This window comes from Mucor mucedo, assembly GCF_025094135.1.
Source record: "Mucor mucedo strain NRRL 3635 chromosome Unknown EV154scaffold_104, whole genome shotgun sequence".
NCBI classification, from domain to species: Eukaryota; Fungi; Mucoromycota; class Mucoromycetes; order Mucorales; family Mucoraceae; genus Mucor; species Mucor mucedo.
The window spans coordinates 67,193-91,618 of record NW_026252388.1 but is presented as its reverse complement, the minus strand read 5'-3'; the positions used below and the strand labels follow the sequence as shown (position 1 = coordinate 91,618).

General features: G+C 36.5%; 12 protein-coding genes across 12 annotated transcripts; 8 read left to right on the top strand and 4 right to left on the bottom strand.

Annotated features, from left to right (window-relative positions):
- Positions 1–412: 412 nt before the first annotated feature.
- Positions 413–2,540, top strand: EV154DRAFT_485000 (uncharacterized protein; the record flags this gene model as incomplete). The annotated part of the gene is made up of 8 exons (XM_051598714.1): positions 413–516; positions 576–666; positions 854–966; positions 1,491–1,559; positions 1,649–1,928; positions 2,045–2,124; positions 2,191–2,225; positions 2,374–2,540. 8 exons carry the CDS (start codon positions 413–415, stop codon positions 2,538–2,540), a joined length of 939 nt encoding a protein of 312 aa, XP_051453953.1.
- A 1,097-nt stretch (positions 2,541–3,637) lies between these two features.
- EV154DRAFT_520809 (uncharacterized protein) lies at positions 3,638–4,897 on the top strand. Its single transcript, XM_051602852.1, has one exon. The coding sequence runs from the start codon at positions 4,137–4,139 to the stop codon at positions 4,890–4,892; it is 756 nt and encodes a 251-aa protein (XP_051453952.1). The 5' UTR covers positions 3,638–4,136; the 3' UTR covers positions 4,893–4,897.
- An 80-nt stretch (positions 4,898–4,977) lies between these two features.
- EV154DRAFT_605544 (WD40-repeat-containing domain protein) lies at positions 4,978–7,777 on the top strand. The gene is made up of 4 exons (XM_051607478.1): positions 4,978–5,784; positions 5,836–6,207; positions 6,262–6,384; positions 6,440–7,777. Exons 1-4 carry the CDS (start codon positions 5,374–5,376, stop codon positions 7,688–7,690), a joined length of 2,157 nt encoding a protein of 718 aa, XP_051453951.1. The 5' UTR covers positions 4,978–5,373; the 3' UTR covers positions 7,691–7,777.
- A 43-nt stretch (positions 7,778–7,820) lies between these two features.
- EV154DRAFT_573803 (uncharacterized protein) lies at positions 7,821–9,395 on the bottom strand (the record flags this gene model as incomplete). Its single annotated transcript, XM_051606407.1, has 4 exons — positions 7,821–8,196; positions 8,259–8,716; positions 8,771–8,882; positions 8,938–9,395. The coding sequence occupies 4 exons, from the start codon at positions 9,393–9,395 to the stop codon at positions 7,821–7,823; spliced, it is 1,404 nt and encodes a 467-aa protein (XP_051453950.1).
- Positions 9,396–10,500: 1,105 nt separating this feature from the next.
- Positions 10,501–13,043, bottom strand: EV154DRAFT_520803 (Cupredoxin). The gene is made up of 7 exons (XM_051602851.1): positions 12,644–13,043; positions 12,447–12,590; positions 12,301–12,382; positions 12,151–12,244; positions 12,006–12,086; positions 11,793–11,941; positions 10,501–11,728 (listed from the first exon to the last, which is right to left on the bottom strand). The coding sequence occupies exons 1-7, from the start codon at positions 12,796–12,798 to the stop codon at positions 10,679–10,681; spliced, it is 1,755 nt and encodes a 584-aa protein (XP_051453949.1). The 5' UTR covers positions 12,799–13,043; the 3' UTR covers positions 10,501–10,678.
- A 246-nt stretch (positions 13,044–13,289) lies between these two features.
- On the top strand, positions 13,290–14,873 carry EV154DRAFT_520799 (iron permease FTR1/Fip1/EfeU). Its single transcript, XM_051602850.1, has one exon. It carries the CDS (start codon positions 13,424–13,426, stop codon positions 14,564–14,566), a length of 1,143 nt encoding a protein of 380 aa, XP_051453948.1. The 5' UTR covers positions 13,290–13,423; the 3' UTR covers positions 14,567–14,873.
- Positions 14,874–15,018: 145 nt separating this feature from the next.
- EV154DRAFT_520795 (uncharacterized protein) lies at positions 15,019–15,723 on the bottom strand. Its single transcript, XM_051602849.1, has 3 exons — positions 15,536–15,723; positions 15,190–15,469; positions 15,019–15,069 (listed from the first exon to the last, which is right to left on the bottom strand). Exons 1-2 carry the CDS (start codon positions 15,545–15,547, stop codon positions 15,296–15,298), a joined length of 186 nt encoding a protein of 61 aa, XP_051453946.1. The 5' UTR covers positions 15,548–15,723; the 3' UTR covers positions 15,019–15,069; positions 15,190–15,295.
- Positions 15,067–15,723, top strand: EV154DRAFT_520794 (uncharacterized protein). The gene has a single exon (XM_051602848.1). The coding sequence runs from the start codon at positions 15,080–15,082 to the stop codon at positions 15,272–15,274; it is 195 nt and encodes a 64-aa protein (XP_051453947.1). The 5' UTR covers positions 15,067–15,079; the 3' UTR covers positions 15,275–15,723.
- A 2,794-nt stretch (positions 15,724–18,517) lies between these two features.
- EV154DRAFT_554560 (uncharacterized protein) lies at positions 18,518–19,137 on the bottom strand. Its single transcript, XM_051605203.1, has one exon. It carries the CDS (start codon positions 19,068–19,070, stop codon positions 18,651–18,653), a length of 420 nt encoding a protein of 139 aa, XP_051453945.1. The 5' UTR covers positions 19,071–19,137; the 3' UTR covers positions 18,518–18,650.
- A 192-nt stretch (positions 19,138–19,329) lies between these two features.
- EV154DRAFT_14933 (uncharacterized protein) lies at positions 19,330–21,146 on the top strand. Its single transcript, XM_051594102.1, has 8 exons — positions 19,330–20,103; positions 20,187–20,312; positions 20,368–20,482; positions 20,539–20,660; positions 20,734–20,798; positions 20,875–20,903; positions 20,965–21,045; positions 21,107–21,146. The coding sequence occupies exons 1-7, from the start codon at positions 19,754–19,756 to the stop codon at positions 20,977–20,979; spliced, it is 822 nt and encodes a 273-aa protein (XP_051453944.1). The 5' UTR covers positions 19,330–19,753; the 3' UTR covers positions 20,980–21,045; positions 21,107–21,146.
- Positions 21,147–21,255: 109 nt separating this feature from the next.
- On the top strand, positions 21,256–21,641 carry EV154DRAFT_427234 (uncharacterized protein; the record flags this gene model as incomplete). Its single annotated transcript, XM_051596346.1, has 2 exons — positions 21,256–21,286; positions 21,340–21,641. The coding sequence occupies 2 exons, from the start codon at positions 21,256–21,258 to the stop codon at positions 21,639–21,641; spliced, it is 333 nt and encodes a 110-aa protein (XP_051453943.1).
- Positions 21,642–21,825: 184 nt separating this feature from the next.
- Positions 21,826–24,425, top strand: EV154DRAFT_15027 (calcium-activated BK potassium channel alpha subunit-domain-containing protein). Its single transcript, XM_051594104.1, has 7 exons — positions 21,826–22,006; positions 22,068–22,355; positions 22,423–22,502; positions 22,561–23,501; positions 23,558–23,608; positions 23,682–23,752; positions 23,808–24,425. The coding sequence occupies exons 2-7, from the start codon at positions 22,205–22,207 to the stop codon at positions 24,317–24,319; spliced, it is 1,806 nt and encodes a 601-aa protein (XP_051453942.1). The 5' UTR covers positions 21,826–22,006; positions 22,068–22,204; the 3' UTR covers positions 24,320–24,425.
- Position 24,426: the final 1 nt, after the last annotated feature.

The window sequence follows — 24,426 nt, the reverse complement described above, 5'->3', positions numbered from 1 at the left end:
TTATTTTCATACAGACTTATAATTGTTTCGGACAAATGTAAAAAATAAATAGACAAGATATCCGTCCCAGTCAATACAATTTTTTGTATCGATAATGTCACAAGGAATTTAACGAGGACGGCAAATTATTTTCAACCAACACTTCACGATTTAAGTGAGAAAAAGAGAGTATGGAGGTACCGACAAAGGTTTCTACACTTGTGCAGATAATCGAAATGGTTTACTTGTGATGTAACGATAGAGGGGATTATAATTGGGTAAGGCATTTAGTGGAGGAAAAGAAGATGATAGAGATTATGACATAGAAAAAACGTATGGCGGTGGAAAAGAACAGGTACCTGATCCAAGACTATAACTACGCACATTGTCTTCAGTGGATGAGGATGCTGTTGAAAAAATCAAAAATCTTTCTATGTTTTTGCGAAAGGTCGCATTCAGCGCTCAGCTTTTTGTTAATTTTTATATTTTGAAACATCTAAACAGTTTGCCTAACGAATTATTGAAACAAAAATTTTGGTAAAGCGTGTGTAGAGTGGTGTACCAAAATTTATCTATTCAAAACTATATCCACTTAGTCGCCATCTCGTGGAAGTATGGGTAGGGCTTAACAGTGTTGAAGGCGTCAATTTGACAGTTGATAAAGGCGTCTTAAATCTTAACGGCCAAGTGGTTTCATCTGCTTGTGAATCTATAGCCACTTGTTATAACAACTACTGCATAGAGAATTTTGAAAATAATATTGCAAACTATTATATATATATATATATATATAATCCGTCAAGCATTTCATATAAGTGTAAACCTTGTTAAATATATATTAAAAACTTGACATAAATTACCGTTTTTGTAACAGGACATAAAAATACCCGTAGTAAAGCATATAGTGTACGGACATGTGCTCAATGTAACGTTTTCTCCAGGACTAGGAGCCATTAATGCTGACAGTATTTCCCACTTCTTTGAACAGTGAAGAGCAAGAAAAAAATTGTGCGCTTTTAAATCCATTGATATTGGAGATAAAGATTTGTATACCAGCATTTCCTGTAACAAAGGCAACTCTAAATAATGCTCCATTCAGCATTATGCCACTATTTAAGCATATTCTGGAGAAATATGAATCCTTGATTGCGGAAACTCCGCTAACTGTTCCTGTCTCCTAATTACAAATCATCCCACAAGAACAATCAGACGAGATTGACCAAGTAAATAACAGACCAAGAAAAAAGAAGAAAGAAAGGATCAACAACAACAATGACGTAAAAAGAGATTTCCAGCCGCCTCGTCTCTTTAGTCTATTTCCGAATCCTAGCTTGCATTAGTCGGTAGCCAAAATTTGACTGGTGTGTTTCCGACGGCTTCACTGGAACGGTAGAGGTAAAAGCGATTTTTGAACACACCCAAAGGTCTTTTTTTTTCGTTTTAATTTTGCTAAATTAAACAATGATACGTAGGCACATACAAATAAACGTGCTAATTTTCAACTTGTATAGCTTTGAAAAATCAAAAAATTTACCTCAGCGTAAAGGAAAGACTTACATTAATAGCCTGTACACAGACGGGTACACTTGTAAGATCTCTTTTTGCCTGTAAATGAACCTTCTTTGGATCTACATGATTTCAATAGTGAAGAAATAAATCGTTATTTTAGACGTTGCTCAGTAGATCCCAATAGGAAAGATGCTTTTTTGTCATTTCATGGTAACACAGATGTTAGGCGGCCATCATCAACCGAATATTACAACATAAATGGGAGTACCAATCGTCTGAAGTTGGAGCAAGACAGGAAGAAAGGACAAGGTGTGCAAGCAACCGAGACAAATATACCTTCTGTGAAGTCAAAAGTTTCAGATGAATATATTACGCATGTGAAATACATGATGCAAAATATGGACACACTGTTTAATTTTTACAATTTTCAGACAGCAAGAGTCAAATGATGTAATTACATCGGAAAACAGCGTGCCCTCCTGAATGTTTTTAATATCCTAATTAAAGGATCAAAGAAGTACAATAAGGGACGACGGAAATAACAAGAAATAACAAGAGAAAAAGAAGCAAGACAACTGCAAAGTATCTAAGCAACGCCCCTCAAGCCAGCTCAAGACGAGGAAAGATCGTTTCTAGGTAATACTCACATACTCACGGATATTGTTCCTCTTCTAATTCTTTTTTTCTTTTTAAAAAAAAAAGAAACCACAAAAAGAAATTTGAAGAGGGTGACAAAAGTAAAATGCCATTGTTAATTTTTGGGGATGGCCTCAAGATTTAAAGTCACGTAAAGATCAGTGGGCATAGGCATGGTGTCTCTGAGATGATATACAGACAGTTGAAGCTACGGGAAAAAACTTGGAGAATTATTGCTACTTGACATAGATGGATATAAAACATCAAAGATGGAACATGTACGCGTCAATAACATGTACACCATTGCCACTTCGATTTGGAGAGGCGATGGCCGATCCGATGTCTTTAAAAAACAAAGCGCCACCACCAATGTGGTTGCCACGCCTCACTCCGGTAAGGAGCAGGCTTACAAGTAAAAGCTGCAGTAGATTACCGAAATGTCTTAAAACTAAATAAATTCCTGTAAATATTTTTTTTATCTAATTAAAAATTAAGTCAGTGTCTAATATTTTTTGAAATCTGTATAAAGCCAACAACAATAAAAACAGAAGCAGTGCATGTGCTGTAATGTCTGATATGTTCTTTCCCGGCAGTTATTGGGACTACCAATCCAACGGAAAGTTCAAAATTTAACAGAATTATATTATTATATACGTCGGTTTTAATGGGGACCTCCGGATATGTGTCATTCTAGAGACGTATCGTTTTCCATTATAAACATTTGTACCATGAATCCAGTCTGTAGCACCGGGTGACTGTTTAAATATGGAAAACAAGCCAATTGTAATGCTGTAATCTTGCTCATTGTTCAAGAATTGTATATCATTCAAACCCATAATAGCATATTTAGCATATAAAGAACTATTCACCTTATTTGTAAAATGTCTAGCAAATAATGCACTTTATTACTAAAAGGCTAGTCTATTTAAATAGGAACACTTCTCTCTATGCAAAAATAACATGATGATCTTGACGTAGATAAGTTTTGTGTATGATCGTATCATATCTGTCAAATGATGCTATTTAAAAGATAACATGTTTTCACTAGAATATTCGTCATTTATTAAGGCGTAAACATACGGTTTACTAAACCTTGAGTGTTGCGCCATCATTTTTCTCGATTGCGTGCGCGTATTTTTTTTTTTTTTTTTGTATTTTGCTAAATATATATTATAGAAAGCTTCCACTTAATAATGGGATATACCAGAACACAATTCCGTATGTGCCTTAGCAGCTGTAGTTACTGGTGGCGTGTTTTATATAATCAAAATTAGCTGTACGCCAAGAATACTTTTACCCCACAAGTAATTCAAGTACAAGAATTATCCTCCATTGAGTAAGTTAGTGTAACATTACCACGTATGTGAAGATATATGGTATACTTACCCATGATATTGCGCCATCATTTTAACGCATATGCAATATTGTGAAATCTGTTTGTCGTTATCGAGTGCTAAGTTAAAAATAAGCAGTCGAGATTGCGAATTCGAATTATTAATATAAATAGAAGCATGAACATCACTGACATTTTTTCATTATAATAAATTTTATAACAACACCAAAAAAATGGCTCCTCCTAACACTGACGCTATCATTCAAGAAATTGAAAAGCTCAATTTACAATCTATTGCTCGTGAGAAAGGCCATTACGTTGTCTTCCCTGAAACAAAGGTATAATATAAAGATTCAAGAAAAAACATGGCATTTAATTATAATAAACAGTATCCCGATCTCGAGTTGTTTGAACATAAGGATCCTGGTCATCGCGCTGATCCCACAAAGGCCTCTATTTTAAAGAATGCTGAAAAGGTCTTTGATCTCACCCCTAACATTGGTACTGAGATCCATGGTCTCCAATTATCGGCTTTAACTGATACTCAAAAGGATGACTTGGCTTTATTGGTTGCTGAACGTGGTGTTGTCTTCTTCAGAGATCAAGACATTGACGTGTATCAAGGTATTGAGTTCATCAAGCATTATGGACCTCCGTAAGTTAAACCAAATATATAAGCATGCTCAATATTAACAGAACTGATAGTCATATCCACAACACTTTTGGTCACCCTGAAGGACTTCCTGAAGTTCATGTAGTTTATTTTGACACCAATACCTTCAAAAACTACAAGTCTATTGGCGGCGTTGACTTTTCATTATTGGTTACTGGTGCCGATGGGTGGCATTCTGATGTTACTTACGAAAACCAACCTGCCGGTTTGACTTTACTTAAGATTGATACGTTGCCTCCCACTGGTGGTGATACTTTGTGGTCATCTGGATACAGTGCCTATGACAGACTTTCACCCGCTTTCCGCGAGTTTCTTGAAGGTTTAGAAGCAGTACACACTGGTCAACAACAAGTCGATGAAGCTCTCAGGGCAAATCATGTTCTTCGTCGTACCGTCTGGACTGCTACCCATCCTGTTATCCGTACACATCCCGTCACTGGATGGAAAGCACTCTTTGTTCAACCAGGTTTTACCCGTTCTATTGTTGGCCTCTCAAAGCGTGAGTCTGATCTTATTTTGAAGCACTTGTTTGAACACATTGCTGGCGGTGTTGATTTCCAAGTTCGTTTCAAGTGGCAAGAAAACAGTGTTGCTGTTTGGGATAACCGTACTACCACACATAATGCTATCTTTGATTACCTCCAAATTGGCAAGCGTCATGGATGGAGAGTTACTCCTCAAGCTGAAGCACCCTATTTCGATCCTAAGAGCAAGTCCAGAAAACAAGACTTAGAAGAAAAAGCTGCTGCTGCTCAAGCATAAACACCTCATTTTATATCCCAAACTTTTATAAATAAAAAATCGCTTCATTTTTCCATGTATCACTTATATCACAAGACTGCACAATGTCCAAATATGCCTGGAAAACAAGGAAAAATAAAAAATCCTCCTCAAGACCAATTTGATTTGAGTGTCGCTTTATGATCATTGATATTTTTATTCGCGCAAAAAGGAGAAAGAATGACAAGTCGTCACTACAGCTCACGAACGATATGTTAGCTTCATACCAACAGTACAATTGTTAAATTTCCAAAAGCCACAGACGATCATTATAGATCATTCCCCCCCCCCCAATTGCTCCGTGAGCGGGACAAAAACAACACAAACAACATAGTTTTTTGGGGTTGGGAACGTCCCGGTGTTGGCATTCATCCGAAACACGTATAAAAAAGGACGTACGTATCTCATTTTTCCTTCCTTCCCGACATGTCTGACACAAGTTACTCTGACAACGATTTTCACGATGCCATTGAAAGGCTGTCCACTAACAAAATCGCAAAGAACAAAAGAAGTAGGTTTCTTTTTTTCCTTTTTTTCGAACAGATGGATCGCCATGCTAATCACAATGATCGTAGTCACCTCCTGCTTTTCTGAAGATGATCTACCTACACCCCGACAACAATTTACAGGAATCGAGCAAGTTCGAAACAAGGTAGGACACCAATCCAGAGCAAGCAGTATAAGTTTTGAGGAGTACGGTAATATACCACGAAAAAGCAGTCGTCTACATACCAGAGTACAAAGCTGGTCAGACTCTCCCACAATTCAGCCAGGAAGGAAAAGTCAAGAATCTAGTAAAGCCCTCATGGTAGGTGTTCATCAAAATCATCCGATACATCACCAAGAACCTCCACATGGAAAGCCGTATGTTAAAGTAAGTCTCTTTAGTGAGATAATAAGTTGATCTAATCTTGTCCTCCCTTAGATCAAGACGAAAATAAAAACAAACAAAAAGTTTAATCATATCATACTTGCTCAAACATTAGCAATTGATGCATCGGAGGCATATGCCACTTCAGGTGTGGATAAAGTAGATGACGAAAAGTTGGATAAGTCAAAGGAGCCAATGGGTGCCATATGGGCAAGTAGATTCAGTAAAGATGGAAAATTTATGGCGATAGGTGGTCAATCGTGTGCTCTCTCTGTTTGGAAAGTACTTCGCGATATCGATCGAGATGATGGTCTAAGTGTACAAGATATCAATCCCCATGAGCCATCCGTTAAAGTCTTTCATGATGCTCCCGTGAGAGTGTACAAAGGACATACAGCAGATATTCTAGACATCAGTTGGTCAAAGGTAATATACAAATATTAACGAGCGGTATCAGTAAACTGATTGTTTTGACAACAGAACAATTTTATTATTTCAAGCTCATTAGACAAGACAGTAAGACTGTGGCATGTATCACAAAAGGTATGTCTTGGTGTGTTTAAACATTTGGATGTTGTTAGTAGTGTCAAATTCCATCCTAAGGTATGTTCAATTCTTAGCCTGTCGGACTAATCCTAACTTTGTTATGTTTAATAAGGATGACCGATTTTTTCTTTCTGGGTCATTAGATTGTAAAGTACGGTTATGGAGTATTCCTGAGAAAAGAGTGGCATTCTGGAACGAAATCCCTAATAACATGATAACAGCAGTCGGATTTACACTAGATGGACGAACCGCTTGTGTAGGAGCAAACACAGGTGACGTTTTCTTTTTCGAAACACAAGGACTAAAGTATAATACCCAGATTCTTGTTAAAAACGCTCACAACAAGAAAGGAAAAAAAGTAACTGGTATTGAACCTATGCCGGGTATGCCACTAGGTGAAGAAAGAATTTTGGTGACTACCAATGATTCGAGAATATGGATTATCAACATGAAAGATAAAAGTCTGGTTATTAAATACAAGGGGATCGAAAATTCAACGATGCAAATAAAAGCTTCATTTAGTGATGATGGTCGATATGTCATTTCGGGATCAGAAGATGGTTGTGTGTATTTGTGGTGTACAGATCAAGTGAGATACTCTCCATTCCAACATTTACAAGACAGCCGGATTAAAGCTGCAGTTGCTTTAGGTCATCTAGGAGACCAAATGTTTCAGTCTGTTATGCAAAATAATACCATTTTCTCGGAGGAGCCATTAGGCACTATGACGGGTTGGTTAAAGAAGGGCGAAAGACTCGTTATTGATAAGTTGAGAAGTAGAGACGAGCACTTTGTAGCTCATCAACATATTGTAACTACAGCTATCTTTGCACCCACCAAAACAAGACAACAATTAGCAAAAGCCCGCGGTGACACCATCTTTGAGCATACTCCTGTATATACCCACCGAGACTCAGATATTTTTTTGGATAGTAGTAGTTATTATGATGATGCCATGTCGCAACGAAGAACAAGCATGGCTTCTTCTCAAAGTAAGCGTAGTAGTCAAATTTTTAATAATATGGACGAGCTGCAGCAATCGTTAATGAATGAGTTTGAGGAAGCAACACCCGAAGAAAGAGACTTTTTCGATTATCCAGACAGTCAGATTATTGTTTCTGCTGATCTGCATGGTGCGATTAAAGTATGGCGAATGGATTCCGGTGTTTATGAAAATAAGGAAGAAGAGGATAGTGATCAAACAAAATATAACAATAATGGTGAATCGAATGCATTTAACCAAAAACCACCAAGACTACAAAGTTCGCAGTCCTTTCCAGATCTAGTGTCATTAAGTCAAACATCTACTGCAACGTCGCAGAAAAAAGGAGCCTTTTCAAAGTTATTCTCAAAATTTAAATAGAATTACGCATATCACATCTTTTCATACGCATACTGCTTTCCATTACGTATGTTTCCTTTATAAAAAAACCATCAATTGGGGATTATCAAATGTTTATTTTTTTTTTTATTGTGAAATATGTGATTAAATTTTATATGCTACATAACATAGCAATCAAGGCACCGCCAATGCTACCACCATCTTTGGCTACTTCCAATTTAATTCTGTCTGAAACATCAGGGCCAAACCATTCAAGCAGAGAATTATGAATTCTATCGGACATATAAGGGTAAAACTCATATGTTGAACCATTGATACCAATAACAATATCACTGCCGTCTTCATTTTTATCTAGACCTTGCTTTTCAATCATTGCGGCAATTGAGGCACAAGCTAAAGCTGCACTACGAGTGGAGACGATTCGACATATACGTGTTAGTATGACAATATCGGAATATGTAGGAGGCTGTACTGTTTGATAGTTTGAAAGAATCTTGAAACTCTCCTCCTTATTAACACTGATATCACTAGAATAAAAAACTAGACAGTTAATATATGTTTGATTTGGGCAATAGAAGCTGTATCATACTTTTCTAGTGCACTCATGTACATTGTAGGAAACGAGTATGGTTCTTCAAATCCTTCAGGAATAACACCTTCGAACAATCCTCCTGACTCAATAAAGTTTAAAGCAATCAGTCTAGTAAGCTCACCGAGATAAGCACCAGATAACATCTTCTCGTATAACTGAAACTTGGGTTGATTGTGTGCAGCATCCAGAGCTAGATCGTAGGAAGTTAAGGGTAAGTAAGTCTCACTTCCAAATATATCAATCTCCGTATTTAGAATCATTTCTGTATCGGCATCCTGGTTTTGATAATACTCGGGTTCAAGTTTCGCCTTCATTGCAGATATTTTTTCAGGGTATGAAGCATTGACTCCAGTAGCAAAAATAAATCCGATGCGAGATCTTGGGTTTACATAAGCATGTGCTACCAAAGTACCTACGGCATCATTCAAGATAGCGCTGACTTTGACATTTAATCCCTATTGTAGTATATGTAAATTTTGCAGTCTTATCTTTTGGATACATTTTCATACCTTGCGATCAAATGCCTCGTGTAACATATCAGACAGGTCGCGGCCTTCTGTATTTTTTAATGTAAACCCTTTGCCCATTCTTAAAATCGTCCCACGGTTGACAGAAGTCTGACTGAAAATATGTATATATTAGTATTTTTGATCAGTTAGTTTTAAGAGTATCTTACTGAACGGGGAAGCTCCAACAGATACCCAGAGCTAATGGCTCTATGCCTTGAAGTTGATCAGTATCAAAAAGATGTTTCGCCTTTTTATGCACCAACTCTTCCATGGCGTCTGCTATCCAGTCAAAAAACACGGAGCCTTCGCCCGTTTTCAGCTCTTTGGAAGCGACACGTTTCAATTCAAGTACTTGCACTTGTCCCTGCCCTTTTAATTCTACAGCAGATATACGAAGATTGGTGCCTCCCATATCCAATGATAAAAACGTGCCTGTTTCATTACCAGTGGGCAATTTTGTAACAAAAGAAGGAATCATCGTAGCTATTTTGGTAGACGGAGTAGTTAACCCTGTGTTTAATTCATTGATAAAACCCTTCACAATGGGGTCCAGGTTCTTTTTCTTGATTGAAAATTGGTGCTCAAGGTCACTAAACAAGATATCTATAGATTTTGAAATAGTCATTGTTGGAAGAAAAGAAATAGAAAAGAAAGATGAGGGACTATGAAAAAATAATGTACCCCAATTATATACGTTTTTTTTTTTTTTTTTTTTTTTTTTTTTTTTGTCTAGACAAGTTGTCACGAGTTAGTTGGCAGTTTTCGGTAATTTTGTATCGCCTGAAGCAACAGATGGACCCTGAACCCTTTTTATAAATTGGTGTTACTTTGCTTATTCGTTTTGTTTACGTATAAGGCCTAATTTTTTATTTTATTTTATTTTTTGCTAATGGTAAAATGAATGATAATCTTCGTATATTTAGATTTGAACACGTGGGAACGAATTACTTGTATTCAGGCACAATTCATTTGCAGATATTTCCGCAATATGAGCTGAGCCCCTTCATATTCACTGGTTTTATCTAAACATTTTAAAACCATACTATTGTTGACTTGGATGGTATAAGACTAGCCTATGATATACAAGTATAGTAAGGGAGTAGAGAAGTGGATAATTGTACATTTAAACAAGTTAGGTTCCTTTAAACAATTAGCACTCATCATTTGAATCTGGAGTAACACTCAAAACGTTTATGTAATCTAAAATAGTGGGAAAATAATTGTGTACAAGAACCCTGGAATACAAATTTGGGCGTGTATGTATGTGTGTGTGTGTGCGTGTGTGTAAATGTTACCTAATACACAGGGTCCTCCATAAAAGCATGTCACTTTCTATCTGAAACATATAAAATTTCTTATAAATCGCACTCATAAATTATTTATAATTCTTTATCAAATTATGACAGCTCTGTTCATCAAATTCATGATATTTATGGTATATAAGAGGCCCGTATCAAAGTGTGTAGCTACATTAAATTAAAATAGCCAATGTATAAAAACATCTTTTTGTTTATTTTTATATTTTTTCCGTGTACCTGAATTTCCCGAACTAGGAAAAGATAACCTGTTTCGACTGCATGTAAACGCAATTTATAATGATTCGATCATCATAGAACTGTTATTTATAGACATTAGATGATTATCTTAGTAATATAGATTATCATACGTTGGAATGTTATTGTAACAAATATCCTCAAAAACAAACTGATCGTATTTAAAATACTCTCGGGTTTTATGCAAAAGTCGTTTATTTTGAAAAAAAGAACATTCATTCAATTTGTTTGTTTGATTAAATGGGTTGAGGCATTATATTTAATATAAAGTGAAACTTTTTTTTTAAAGTTGATGATGATGGGGTTATTACGCGAATTGATGGTACAAAAAAGATATATAAATTAAAATAAAAAATTATCGGCTTGGTGGTCTACCCATTCTATCACGCACTTTTCTTTGGGGATCATTCAAAGAATACCAAACAATAGCGGCCATGCCAATAAGTGCGGAAATACAACAAGCAGCCATTGCTCCCTTTCCTTTTGCTGTGAAACCATCAGGAATCAATGTGACACCATTGGGTGCACCACTTAAATCAAGACTCATTTTACCCGCAGCATTACCTACACTTGGGGTTCCACCAGCTTCACAAATATCCTTAAATGCTTGAGGCAAAGTCATGCGTTCTTGTGCTACATCAGGTGCTGTAATAAAAAGTGCTGCTAGTCCAGATTCCAGATGCCAATCGATGTGGCAATGAAACATCCAGATACCAGGGTTGTCTGCACGGAATCGAATGATAGAAAACCCTTCGCCATCCACACGAATGGTATCACGTTGGGGAGGATTGTCGAGCAACCAAGTGACTGAAGAGGTATTACCAGTGTACACGCCTTCGCCACGGCCCACCATTTGGAATACATGACCGTGGAGATGGAAAGGATGAGCATTACCATCCAAATTATTCAAGACAACTTCAATCATATCCAAATGCTTGAGCATAAAAGCTTGTGCTTGGGGGCCGTATACATCAACATTCATAGCATCAGCACCCATAGAAAACATAGTATTAACAGAAGGCACCAGAGGAGACAAGTAGGGCAATTCGTTGAACATTCCACGATTCATACCGTCGGTAGTTACTTGGAAATCGATAGTAAGATTTACTTGGTGGTCATATCCGACAGAAGATGCATTATAGAGAGGAACGAGGGTCATATCATCAAAAGTACTATCACCACCAACATCTTGGCTTGGGGCAAACTTTTGGTGATCAGAATTGTAATAAATAGGGGCTGTGATATTAGGGTTTAAACCTTCAGGGAGGCTATCAAACATGACGGTATCCATATCAGCATGCATATAAAAATTGGTATCAGTGGTATTTTTAGCAGTAACAAGGACAGAAAAACGTTGAGCAGCAGTCATATATAAACTATCGACCAATTGAGGTTTTGTGTAGATCTAAAAATATAGCATGTCAGCTTTTACTTTTTTCTTTTTACAAAGCAAGTATCAAAATTCTTACACCATCCACTTCAATAATTTCCATTTGATGGCCATCAATGCTGTAAAAGAAAGTAGCAAATCCAGAAATATTTATGACATGAATACGATAGATCTTTCCAGGCACAAAGTTAAAAGTGACATTGGCATTGTCATTGATCAGACCGGATTCTAAAAGAAGAAAAAAATTGAGCACATAAACTTTATGACGATGTTACACGACCATATTTCATACCTGGAACTGGTTCAGCGCCTGTTGGATTGTAAACAGACATGAACTTTTGCAAGTTATTGGAGCTTTGATCATGATACCAGTCTAAAAAAATAAGGGGGGAACTTTTAATCATGCAATCTAGGTATGTAAGGCTTATCTTTTCTACCAGAAACAGTAACAGTCAACTCTTCGTCATATTTGAAAGGTTCTGCGGGGTTATGAATAATTAAAGGGAAACGAAGACCATCCATGTATTGACCCTAAATAACGATATTAGTATTATTTAACGACCATAGTAAATTAGAGGGTAGCCAACCATATAATGACTGTGGATCCAGAAAGTGCCAGTTTGAGTAATGTTAAATTCGTATTGCAAGTCGTGATTTGGTGGGATAGCACTTTATAATGGTAATTGAATTAATTTAAAGTTTTGGTATTTAAATCAGGACAAATAGATAATACCATTGTGTGACCATGACAGGACCATCCATCCAATTTGTTCCGTTTTGAAACTGACCGTGAGCGTGTAACGCAGTAGGTTCATTCAGGGAGTTATGAACATTCATGACCAAGACATCACCAAGAGTCACTTCAACCGCTGGAATACTAAAATAAGATAAGTTTACCTTTTCCGTATTCAATTGATGATTCAGACTTACGGCCATTTGCCATTGACGCCAACGACTTGACGTGGCTTCAAATTATCCGGGTTGATGTTATCGACATAGGTGATGTTCATATCATACACAACCCTAGCCGCTTGAATCATGCTACTAAGAGATAGTAACCCTGTTACTAAAGTGACAACACGCATCTGTTTTCCTTTTTTTTTTTTTTTGTGAAAAAAAAACAATAAAAAAGAAAGATTGAGAGAAAAAAGAGAGATGAAAAGATTTTCGCTTTTCAAAATGATCCGGGGCAAAAAAAAAAAAATTACACAGAGTTCCCCTTTCTCGTACTTTAAACTTCTTCCGTTCACCCCCCAATTGATTTCATTGGAACATTATAAATAAATCATACTATTATAGAAATATTTGTTTGGGAAATGTCTCACTGATGTGAAAATCAAATCTGATAAACAAAAAGGATCTTATAATTAACCATGCTTTAAGTACCTGGTAAAATATTATCATGCGATTTTTTATCTTTTCTTTTGAGCATCTGATATGAACCATTGTTATCTATTGTTGATGAGCCTGGGTATTGTCACACTACTCTTACCATTTAACAATACTAAGCTGCTACAACACCACGTAGATAATCAATCTACCCCTACCTTATTGCCCAAATCTAGACTCAATTGTCTGGTATTCCTTTGGGAAAATACATGGCAAAAAAAAAAGTTTTTCAATCTCCTTTATTTCAATCAATCAATTCGATCTTCTTCTTTTTTCTCTCTCTTTTTTATTTCACTCTCTTCTCTCTTTGTGCAGTAAATCATGTCACAAGATTTATTTGATGTTCCAATCTTCTTTATTATCTTTCGAGAGACATGTGAAGCTGCGATTATCGTCTCTGTTTTGCTATCATTCTTGAAAAAAGTATTTGATACTGATTCTTTAATCTACAAACGTTTGCGTAAGCAAGTATGGGTTGGCGCTGCATTGGGCTTACTCATTTGTGTTTGTATCGGTGCTGCTTTTATTGCTGTCTGGTACACTGTTCTCAGTAACCTGTGGGGTGATTCTGAATACATCTGGGAAGGTGTGTTTTCTCTCGTTGCTACTATTATGATCACCGTAATGGGCCTTGCTATGCTTCGTACTGAAAGAATGCAAGAAAAATGGAAAGTCAAGTTAGCTAAAACTATGGAACATAATAGTAAAAACGGAAGACTCGGATTCAAGGCGTGGATGCAAAAATATTCCTTCTTTTTCTTGCCTTTTATCACGGTCCTGAGAGAAGGTCTTGAAGCTGTGGTGTTTATTGGTGGCGTTTCATTGAATGTTACAGCCAAATCTATTCCCATTGCTGTTATCATGGGATTCGTTTGCGGTGCTGTTGTTGGATTTATCATTTATCGCGGCGGTAATCTGATCCAGTTACGCTGGTTCTTCATATTTTCTACAATTGTCTTATATTTGGTAGCTGCTGGTTTAATGTCAAAGGCAGTTGGATTTCTTGAACAGAACGCTTGGAACAAAGTCATTGGCGGTGAGGCTGCAGAAGAAAGTGGCGCTGTAATTGGTTACAAGGTAACAACGGCTGTTTGGCACGTCTCTTGGGGAGACCCAGAACAAAACACCGCTAGCAATGGTGGCTATCAAATTTTCAACGCCATTCTCGGTTGGAATAACACTGCCACTATCGGTACAATTACCAGTTACTGTCTTTATTGGATTATGATTGCCTTCTCCCTTGTTTATATGAATTGGAAGGAAAAACGTGAAGCTGTAGAAAAGCTTAACCGCGGCGAGTGGGAGGAGGATGGCGATGTGGCTCTCGAAAACGCCAAACAATTTATAACCACCGACGGTGTTATTGTTGGCAAAGATTCCGCCGACGTGACATCCATCGATAGCGAAGAGAGGGGTGGAGTTCACGAAACCATTGAATTATCCGGTGCTACCCCGAAGAAGTAAAAAAAATTCTTGTATGATGCATCACCGTCCATATTTTGTCTCTTGTACTCATAATTCATATCATAACTACCTATTTTTTTTATTCCATCCTAATCATTTTTACATTTGTTAAATTAATTTTTATCCATTTAGAGGATTTTAGAGTAGTTTGAGTAACAAGGCTTAAATGAACTCCTTCTCTTAAAGTCCGAATAAACCAATTATTGTTTTTTATACTGACTCGTGTATCACAATTTTGTTTTAATGAAGACGGAAGATCTTTTTTCACAAAGATCAATGGTAATATAAAGGGGACATTTAATATTAAAGATCAGATAAAACACGCATCATATTACGAGTCCTTTTTTTTTTGGTTTCAAAAGCAGCTGTCAAAAAGAAGCATGCGGGTGAACTAGGATGCAAACATTTGTAAATGAAAAATGAGAAATAGAACGGGTACAGGATTTTAGTCTTAATTAGTACGCTTCCGACGGTAGCAAAAAGTACAAGAAGTACACACCCGAGTAAGTGCGCATGTTCATACAGATAATGCAAGACGAAGGTACCACTGTACCTAAAGCGGCAGTACGCTGTAACATTCCACGACAAAGTGCTTACAGGCTGCTCAATTATTTCAACGATAGCAAAGGTAGCGTATTGCTATGCTTTGCTCCGAAAGCCAAAAACAGAGATACGAAACAGAAGTATACTCTAATTTTGATCCGATAAAAAAAAAAGGAAGTCACTCACTTACAACAAATCGACCTTGGAATCCCAGGTGACAGGGATTGTTGCGCTTCGCAACTCAACAACTTTCCACTTGTTAGCATTAAATAGGCTTGTCTTCGTCAACGTGATCTTATCACAAATACAATGGACACCAAAGACAGCTAAATTGGCAATTGTCGAGATTGATGCATTTTGGTACTGCAAAGAGTTTGTCAACCAGCTTTAAAGTATTACCAAGCGAATGTCTAAAAAATTTACTAGAATATGGCCCATATGACTCCGTAATTATTAGTTTTGCTCGGGCAACTTACTATGTAAGTTAAGGAGACTCCATAGGTGTGTTGTGAAAAAAAGATCTTCCGTCTCCATGACAACAAAATTGTGATATTCTTACAGTTTAAAAACCAATAATCGCCTAATCAGATTTTAAGAGAAGGAGTTCATTTAAGCCTGGTTACTCAAACTACTCTAATATTTATCAATTTTAGGTAATTGTGGTAACACTTTAACAATGGGTATCCGGGTGATAATTTTAGAGTAACCATCATTTGTTGACTCGTGCGGTATGCGCTCTTCTTTATAGGTTGCCCTGTGTATATTCTTATGCTCTCTTTTTTTTTCCGATCAGATAAAAAGGTTACATACGGAAGCCGAGCTTCCGTTTTTATTTTGATCAGATAATAGGATTGAAATGTATATGTTGACCCTTTGCAAATTAAAAGTCCTCTCGTTCTGTGTTTTAGTCAAAAATAGATTGAGCGATTTACGCTGTAATTGAGATTAGTAATGCTTTGTATGTTTGCCCCATATTAATAAAAAGGCACATTTGAGAAGGATACTATATAATGTTAATAAAAGAATCCGACTCATCACTTTTACCTACCATTCGCTACTACAATGTCTATCTAACAAGTGAAGGTCTCAATGTATGAGGCTTTTCTATGTACGTTGGCGCAAATAGAACTAAACCTACGATATTATGAACAGTTTAGTATTCTAGTTCCATGCGATTTTCTTAGACTTTGGGTCATTTGACTGCTCAAAAAGATTTAGCGGATGTGATTAGTTTGTAAGAAGCTTTTTTAGACAACAGCCAATTGATCTAAACATGGCTGATACGCGATCTGTTGCAACGCTGGTAAAGCGAACAATGCATACTTACGTCTGTTGCTTTTAGGAAACCCTCAACACGATACTCAATTTAGTCGCTGCATTGGAGTTTTTATAATTTGATGTGGAAAACAACTCGGATACGGTTTCAAAATAAGCAATAACCGCGCTTAGTACCATTTAATTTGACAAAATCGCAAAAAGGCGTGAAACGATTAAATTATCCCCCATTTATGACAAGCCATATTTATTCGAAATATTTTTCATGTTAACACCTCTTCTTCCAAGGTAAAATGTAGTTTATAATTACTTGCAGCTGCTATCTTTTAGGAAGTATAATATGTTGAACGAAGAAAACTTAGTGCCTTGATATAACGTGGAGGAAGAGGCTATGAAAATTTTGGATGGTGTTACCCTTGCTTTTGAATAATTATTTCTCAAGGAATTTTGTTGGTACGAGTAAACGGAATGTGGCTCTTTGGGTGAGGATAAAACAGCAAGTATACTTATTATAAAAGTGTACGTTATATATATAATAGCTATTTCTTATTTGAATATAATAATATGATAAATAAAATATAGACATGGCGTACAGTTAGGTGATCTAGTATTTTTAACATTGACTTGATCAATCATGCAGCTGATAAATATGATGATTTACCGATAACAGAGCAATTTTTATAAAAATTAAAAAGAAAAACTCGAGAATTAAGTGAGAATCAATACATGCAGTTACTCACACTGAAATTGCTTTTCGGATTTTATTTTTTAATCCATGTTGAAATCGATATTCCTTTTTAGCTTTTCGTTTGATTTCAACATTGATGTATATTAATACACATATTGCACATGTAGCATTATTTACATATAAATCAAAAAATAGTGCATGATAGAATGGATGTCTACTATTGAAAATAGATATTAATTGTATTACACATAATAATTTTGAAAGGCGTAACTCTCAGTGTAAAAAGATGTTCACTACATATCGTCGCAAGTGCAAAACAATTTTTGTTTATCATAGTGTTCCTTTGTCTTCTAATGCTATCAAAACATATCCAAAGATTGAAGATGAGCCTAATACCGACTTTATGAATGAAAGATTGTACAAATTACCTCGTATCTTATTAGACTTGCTGGACTGCTCACCTCAGGAAATCCACTTTGATCATCGCACAAAAACAATTTACATTGTTGATTAGCTAAGCATTTTAATTGAGTTGGAAGGACTTACCAAGTATGTTTATTATAACTTTGTGAATCAGGCCGGTCTTACGGTATTACTTGCATTTTTCTCTACTTGAGAATATTGCAAAAATTTTAAGGAAGTGTTTGAAATCATTGCTTCTAACAATGAGGCCAATAAAAATGACATTACATGGTTTGGTAACTGCTTAGGGAGAACACCTATTTCGAGTATGCCGACAACGTCATCATCAAGCGAGACAGCACAAAAAAAATTGAATGTATGCCATTGAGAATACTTTTTCTTTTATAGATAGTATTTTTATACGCCTTTTGCCTTGTACTACCATATCTTTTTATCATTTATAAAGAGTCAGCATATTGTTTAAAAAAGCAAAAGCAGTAGCGACCCTTTTTGTGAAACATCGATTATAATTGGTACCAAACCCATTGTATGTATGGTAACCTTACCAAAAAGTGGTGATTTTTCTTCTCGCAATGAATATATTCTCATGTGCATAATGATAAAGCAGACGAAAAATTGGTTTGGGACCAATCCTTTTAAGTAATTCTTTGCTGGTCCGTGATAAACACATGAACACTTTGTATTCTTCCTATTTCGTACGTTTACCGGCTAGCTGTAGTTTGTTCTGTGATAAGGGTGCTTGTTTTAGTGTAGTAAAATGAGATGTGATCATATCAATTGATGTTTATGAAGAACACATCAAATTTTAAAGAAGGAAAGGCCAAAAAATTACAAACACTTATTTTGTCATTGATGATGTTTATAAACGATCATGCGTTACATAAAAGATCGACTCTTTTTATATCACGCGACCCTTTTATACAAAAAAAGGTATGTTTCGGGTATGACCTAAACCAATCATGTATCACAAGGATGAACACGTTTTAGTGTGTATGTTTATAATGAAAAATGAAGAATAAATTAGGCATCTGCAAGCCAAAGGCAATATATGATATTATGGTTTATTATAGGGTGCAAATTTATCCGGATACTTTCCCGCTTTTGCAATAGACATGTTTAAATTTTGTCGCTTGATATCCAGCCTGGCAGCAGCATTTATTTGGATATTTTATGTGCTCTTGCGCAGTTGTTGATCAATCTGATGGCATGCATACGACTATAATGGAAGCTTCTTTTCTCCCTAGGAACCCAGTGTGGTACATTGGCATATAATGATTGTATCGAGGGTTTACCGTTGTAACCCACTGAATACTCTTCCCAAAGTTGCGCGAATGTTGTTATGTCTTTGGTCCAACCCACAGATCCTGCACTGAGTGGACCACTCGTGATAGGTGGTATTGATGGTATTGATATATTGGGCATAGTGGAGGTACCACTCCGCTTCCGTATAGTCTCTTTACGCGGTAATCCTTTTGGGAGCTTCTGTACAAGTGAATTTAAAATGGCCTCATGTTCTTTGATACGTCTATCGACTTCCAGTGACTGTAACTTCAGTAATAACATGGTTGATGCCATTTTTTATATTTTTGCTGAAGTAAAAAAAAAAGGGAGGGTGATATTTTTTTTTTTTCTGTTTTTTTTTGGGATGAGACTAATGACGTCGACTATTATTTGTAAATTTATTTTTTGTGCCGCATTTTGACATTTTAAGAAAGGAAATCAATGCATCTTTTCGCACATGGGGATAATGAAAAAATTTCAGATGGTTTTAAATTATTTAAAAAAAAACCTTGCGATTATTACATTCCCTTTCTTTCATTTAATTTACTGATAACGAAAACAGATGTTTTAAATCCTTTTAATGAACAAAAACTGATGCTTCAACAATACATATGAAAAAAGGAGGCCTAGATTTTTAGGTGCAACGTTACGCCAGATAAGCGAGTCCAATAAAAATGGATCGTGCTTTCCGGAAAAAGAGACAAAAACCAAGAAAATGAAAAATTATTAAAATGAAGGAGAGCTGTATAAATAATTTTAAATCAGTGTGGAGCAGGGAATGTTGGATTCACTCACACAAAGAAAAATAGACCTACTTAATTTTAACAGCCCGCGGACCTACTTGTTGACAGTCCCTCACACAAAAAATAAAGTTCGCCGAGAGGAAAAAAAAAATAAAAAATTATCCTGCACTCTCTTTTTTACACCTGTATTTTATTATTTATTTACAAGAAAACCTTTCTTAATATCGTTATAACATGACGAATGAAAGTAAATTAAGACAACAAGTAGGAGTACCAGAACCAGACGAACACAGTCGATTAACTACAGAAGGAGGAGACAGTCATTACGGCACACATGCGTCTTCCAATACCTCTTCACTCCTGTCTGAATGTTCAGACCACAGCAGTGAAGAAGTGCCTTCTGTCAGCGTAGCCAACAGAAAGAAAAAAAGGCTTCAGAAACATCACCAACCTTCACGTCCTAAGCTAGTCAGTACATTATCTCATATCGTACGAAGTGCCAAACAATCTGAAGACGAAGACGAAGAGGACGATATTATAGAAATGCCTCTGAATGACTTGATTATACCCGAATTAGACCCAAAGTATATATTTTACACATACACACTTCAAAAATTTAAGATTTAAGATTTGTTAAACTTTATTTTTTATTTTATTATCTTATTAGTGCGGAAGAAGTAAGGCAATATGTGCCTTCCCCTTTAGCTCTTGAAAAGAATTGGGTTCCTAGAAAAAACAAGGTTAACTTGAGCACAATTCGAGAAAAGTATCGCGATGCTCGTATCCACGAAAGGTATACTCAAAGAAAATTTAGGCACAAAGAAAATAATAACAGTGAGAAAATCTAGAAATGGAAATGCAACTTTATCGAGTTTTACAAGGCTTAAAAATATGTTTAAATATGACGCTTACGTATCTGAAGCGAAACGAGTTTTATTTGCAAACCAAAGCATCATTTTATTTGTAAGTGATCATGTGTCATTCATGACATTCAAAACCTTGTATTCATATATTATCAGGTCTATGTGGATTTACTGGTGGATGTCTTGCTCTGTCTAGCCTATCTTGTCGAAATGAAACAAGAAGCCGATATTCACGCCTCACCTCCTTGGATGTTTAAATGGAGATCCTATGATCTCTGGTAACTATTCCAATAATGATGGCCCTTTTATTATTATTATTATTCTTTACTGACTTGGAATTTCTATATCAAGGTTTTGTTGTACTCTCTTGAGTGTTTGGAACTTCGGTTCTTTTATTATGCGAATCTTTTTAACAGGTAGACCTCTCAGTGTCTTGTTTAGTTTTAGATCCGTCATTGAAATAGCCACAACTTACCCGTTTTTAATATCCATGTGGATCGAAAATGGCCAGTTCCTTTATGGTAGTTCCCCTATCTTTCTGGTTAAATGATGTCTTAATTAACCTCTTTTTATTATTGGCAGTACCTTATTTCTTGAGAAGTTGGGTCCTTTTATTACGGATTAAGAGTGTCATGAAGATCAAAACCAACCTACTTATGACAGGTAATCATCTAGTCATAAACAAAACTAAGCTTGTTCTAAGATCTGTCTGTTTCTCTGTTAGAAAAACCTGTGGATCCACTGAAATCAAAATTGGTCCATCTAGTCGGTACCTTGATTGCCTTGTTATACAACGGCATGTCTGCGTTTCAATATTGTGAAGTAACATTCGGAGACATCAATTATACCATCCTAGAATCCTTGTACGTCGTCATGGTCACATTATCCACTGTGGGTTACGGAGGTAGATTAAACTCATAACAAAAAAAAAGAAAGGAGATACTAACAGGTTTCAAGATATTACACCCCATACCGAGGGAAGTAGAGTGGTCATGATGCTTTTAATTGTCATTTCATTAGCAGTACTACCTAGTTTACTTGCAGATGTCTTGAACACACTCCGCAAAAGAAACGGTGAGCTTATTTTTTTTTTTTTTTTTTTGAGTTACAATAACAATAGTTGTACTAAACCCTCTCATGATTTAGATTGGGGAGGCTATGTGTCTGAAGCTTCCATGCCATTTATTTTACTTGTGGGTTCGTTTCGACCTGAGCAAGTTACAGAGATTCTAGATGGATTTTTAAACACGGTAAGATGAAGGACTTGAGCCATAATGTTGTCATTTAATTTATCAAAAAAAAAAAAACCTTAGGAAAATACAGAACCTCATTTAAATGTGGTATTTTTAGATATTAATAGACCAAATGAAGAACTCAAGTTTTTAGAGAGAAATTCAATGTGGGGACATCGCATCCAATTTATCCATGGTTCTGTCCTAGTATGTTTTTTTTTATTACTATTCTTGCTATGTTTTTTTTTCTAACCGTGGTTTATAGGATGAGCAAACGTTAAAACGAGTGGTGAGTATCAAATAAAAAATGCAAAGTGATGGCATTATTTAAATTAAAAAAAAAAAACCATAATAGCAAGCAAGATCAGCCACCGCCATCTTTACACTTGCCGGTAAGTTTTCTTGGCATAAAAATAAATCTGGTTATTACTCACTACTTATAAAACGACGTAGATCAACATGCGGTTGATCCAAACAAGGAAGATGAAAGAAATACAGTGCGTTTATGGTCGCTTTATTGCTACACTGTCAGTCACAATATCAAGATTTATACCTATAATTTATCCCCTTCTACCGCCATTTATCAAAAAATGGCAAAAGAAATCATTTGCGTGCGTGAGTTTAAACAGTACCTTTTGGCCATGAACTGCCGTTGCCGTGGTGCTTCCACTCTGTTGACCAATCTGTTGCATCAAAGAAGACCCATGGATATTTACCATGAATCGTGGCAAGCTCAATACGGTAAATTTTTGATCCATAATTGTGCATTCTGCATAAGGCTGATCTCTCTCTTTTTAATTCCTATTAGACGACGGTTCGTGTAACGAGATTTACATGGATAAACCTCCTGCTGCATTGATTGGATTAGCCTTTAAAGAAGCAGCCTGGGTAAGAATAAATAAATCCTTAATTTTACGTAATCAACATTGATAATAACATATCATAGATTGTCTATATTGAATGCCAAGTGATTTTATTTGGTGTCAAGACACGACTTCTCAACTGTGAACATCGTGAGATATTACTTAATCCTGAAAGCAACTATATCATCAAGGAAGATGATTTATGTGTCTACATGTGTGAAAGCCCACGTGAAATAGATGATGTCAATGCTTTAAATTATACCTTTGTGCGAAACAAGCTTGAAATAATGAAGGCAAGACGTCGTCATTATGCCTCCAAAAGCAAGCCTGACTTTCCTATGCCCACCGCTTCCCGGTCTTCTTCTTTCCGTAACGAACTATTACAATCGATTCGAAATAGCAGTAAGTTGCAAAACTTACAGGAGCAACAGCAACAACAATTAGAAACAGAAGAGGCAGCTCCATTGCAACAGTTACAACAAGCACAATCCAATACAACTTTACATCCCTCTGGTCCTCCTTCGCCCACGAAATTATTACGCCGTAGTACGTCAAATGAATCCAACCGGTCTATTCCTCGTCAGATCTTCTCATTAGCAAGATTACCTACACCCCGTTTAGCGTTATTGACAGGTAGTCGTAAACTAATCAGTCGTCTAGGTCAATTGGGATTGGATCATACGGACCAAGATGAAAGCTCCCCTCTTTGCTTCCTATTAGAAACACCTGCTACATTGGAAGAACTCACGATTCAATCCACTGATTTTTTGAACGGACATATTTTGGTGTGTATGCACCATAAAGTGTCCAACATCTTTAAATTCATTTATAACTTAAGATCACCACAGTTAAAACCCAATGAATTACAAGATATCGTTTTTTTGTGTACATCCTTGCCTACCGACAAGACCTTTGAACGAGTCAGTCGGTTCCCCAAGGTTTATTTTATGCTGGGTGATTGTCAACATCCAGAAGATCTCATCAAGGCAGGTGTCATGCGAGCCAAACAAGTTGTTGTCATGAGGTAAATGGAGGAACAGAAAGGAAAGGAAACTATAAGAAGTTAACACTTGTAAATAGTGAGAGAGAATGTCTTGACCAATACCAACGCAGCTCAGATAGTCCAGCCATGTAAGTTAGAACTAAGAATCGATGCACTGCTACGTAAATAAGACAATTGACCCCATTTGTTTACGCTGTACAGCATGACAAGTCATTTGCTTGATTTATTACTCAAAGACAAGCCACATGACGCCTCTCGGATTGTCAACCTTGGTAAGAAAGGTGTGTGTGATAAACAAGAGGAGATATTAACTAGATTGATAAATAGTGGAAAAGTCGAATATTCGGTTTATGCACTTGTTACAAGGAAAAGATGTGGCAGAAGAGGTGGATGTGTTCTACACACCTGCGTATGCGGCTGGTAATGTGGTAGTGGATGGGTTGCTAAGCAACGTATTACTGAGCCAAACGTATTATAAGCCTGACATTGTCTCTGTCATCAAGGCACTGTGTGGTATGCCAGGGCCATTATACGACAAGGACACAGCGCATATCTTGATGTGTGGTACACATGTACGATCCAAGTTGTTTAGTCATTCCCGCCATCTCATGCTGGTTGTGATGCCACCCTTGTTGATTGACAAGTGCTTCTCATTTTTGTTTGAAAACCTGGTGATGGACCATGACGTACTTCCGCTGGGTATCTTGCGAGCGCCCGATGAACATATGGGCAATGAATTATCCTTTGTTTATACCAACCCAGTCTCTTCATTGATTATGAGGCGGTCAGATAAGATTTACGTTTTGGCCTCACCAGGCTGGAATTACTTTTCTCAATAAAAATGTAATGCCGTGATAGATTGCCGATGATGCATCCGATTGGGCTATGAGGGGAAGGGGGGGACCCATAAAAAGAGTGTGTCGATCTTTTTCAAACTCAATTTAAA

Coding starts and splice junctions, on each gene's coding strand:
- EV154DRAFT_520809 (XM_051602852.1), top strand. CDS start 4,137: ATGCTCAATATTAACAGAACTGATAGTCATATCCACAACACTTTTGGT.
- EV154DRAFT_605544 (XM_051607478.1), top strand. CDS start 5,374: ATGCCATTGAAAGGCTGTCCACTAACAAAATCGCAAAGAACAAAAGAA. Junction 5,785..5,835: donor ATGGAAAGCCGTATGTTAAA/GTAAGTCTCTTT, acceptor GTCCTCCCTTAG/ATCAAGACGAAAATAAAAAC. Junction 6,208..6,261: donor TAGACATCAGTTGGTCAAAG/GTAATATACAAA, acceptor TTTTGACAACAG/AACAATTTTATTATTTCAAG.
- EV154DRAFT_520803 (XM_051602851.1), bottom strand. CDS start 12,798: ATGCGTGTTGTCACTTTAGTAACAGGGTTACTATCTCTTAGTAGCATG. Junction 12,591..12,643: donor GGCGTCAATGGCAAATGGCC/GTAAGTCTGAAT, acceptor ATCTTATTTTAG/TATTCCAGCGGTTGAAGTGA. Junction 11,729..11,792: donor AAATTATTGAAGTGGATGGT/GTAAGAATTTTG, acceptor CTATATTTTTAG/ATCTACACAAAACCTCAATT.
- EV154DRAFT_520799 (XM_051602850.1), top strand. CDS start 13,424: ATGTCACAAGATTTATTTGATGTTCCAATCTTCTTTATTATCTTTCGA.
- EV154DRAFT_520794 (XM_051602848.1), top strand. CDS start 15,080: ATGTTCATACAGATAATGCAAGACGAAGGTACCACTGTACCTAAAGCG.
- EV154DRAFT_554560 (XM_051605203.1), bottom strand. CDS start 19,070: ATGGCATCAACCATGTTATTACTGAAGTTACAGTCACTGGAAGTCGAT.
- EV154DRAFT_14933 (XM_051594102.1), top strand. CDS start 19,754: ATGACGAATGAAAGTAAATTAAGACAACAAGTAGGAGTACCAGAACCA. Junction 20,313..20,367: donor GATGCTCGTATCCACGAAAG/GTATACTCAAAG, acceptor GAGAAAATCTAG/AAATGGAAATGCAACTTTAT. Junction 20,483..20,538: donor ACCAAAGCATCATTTTATTT/GTAAGTGATCAT, acceptor ATATATTATCAG/GTCTATGTGGATTTACTGGT.
- EV154DRAFT_15027 (XM_051594104.1), top strand. CDS start 22,205: ATGGCAAAAGAAATCATTTGCGTGCGTGAGTTTAAACAGTACCTTTTG. Junction 22,503..22,560: donor CCTTTAAAGAAGCAGCCTGG/GTAAGAATAAAT, acceptor AACATATCATAG/ATTGTCTATATTGAATGCCA. Junction 23,753..23,807: donor CTCTCGGATTGTCAACCTTG/GTAAGAAAGGTG, acceptor ATTGATAAATAG/TGGAAAAGTCGAATATTCGG.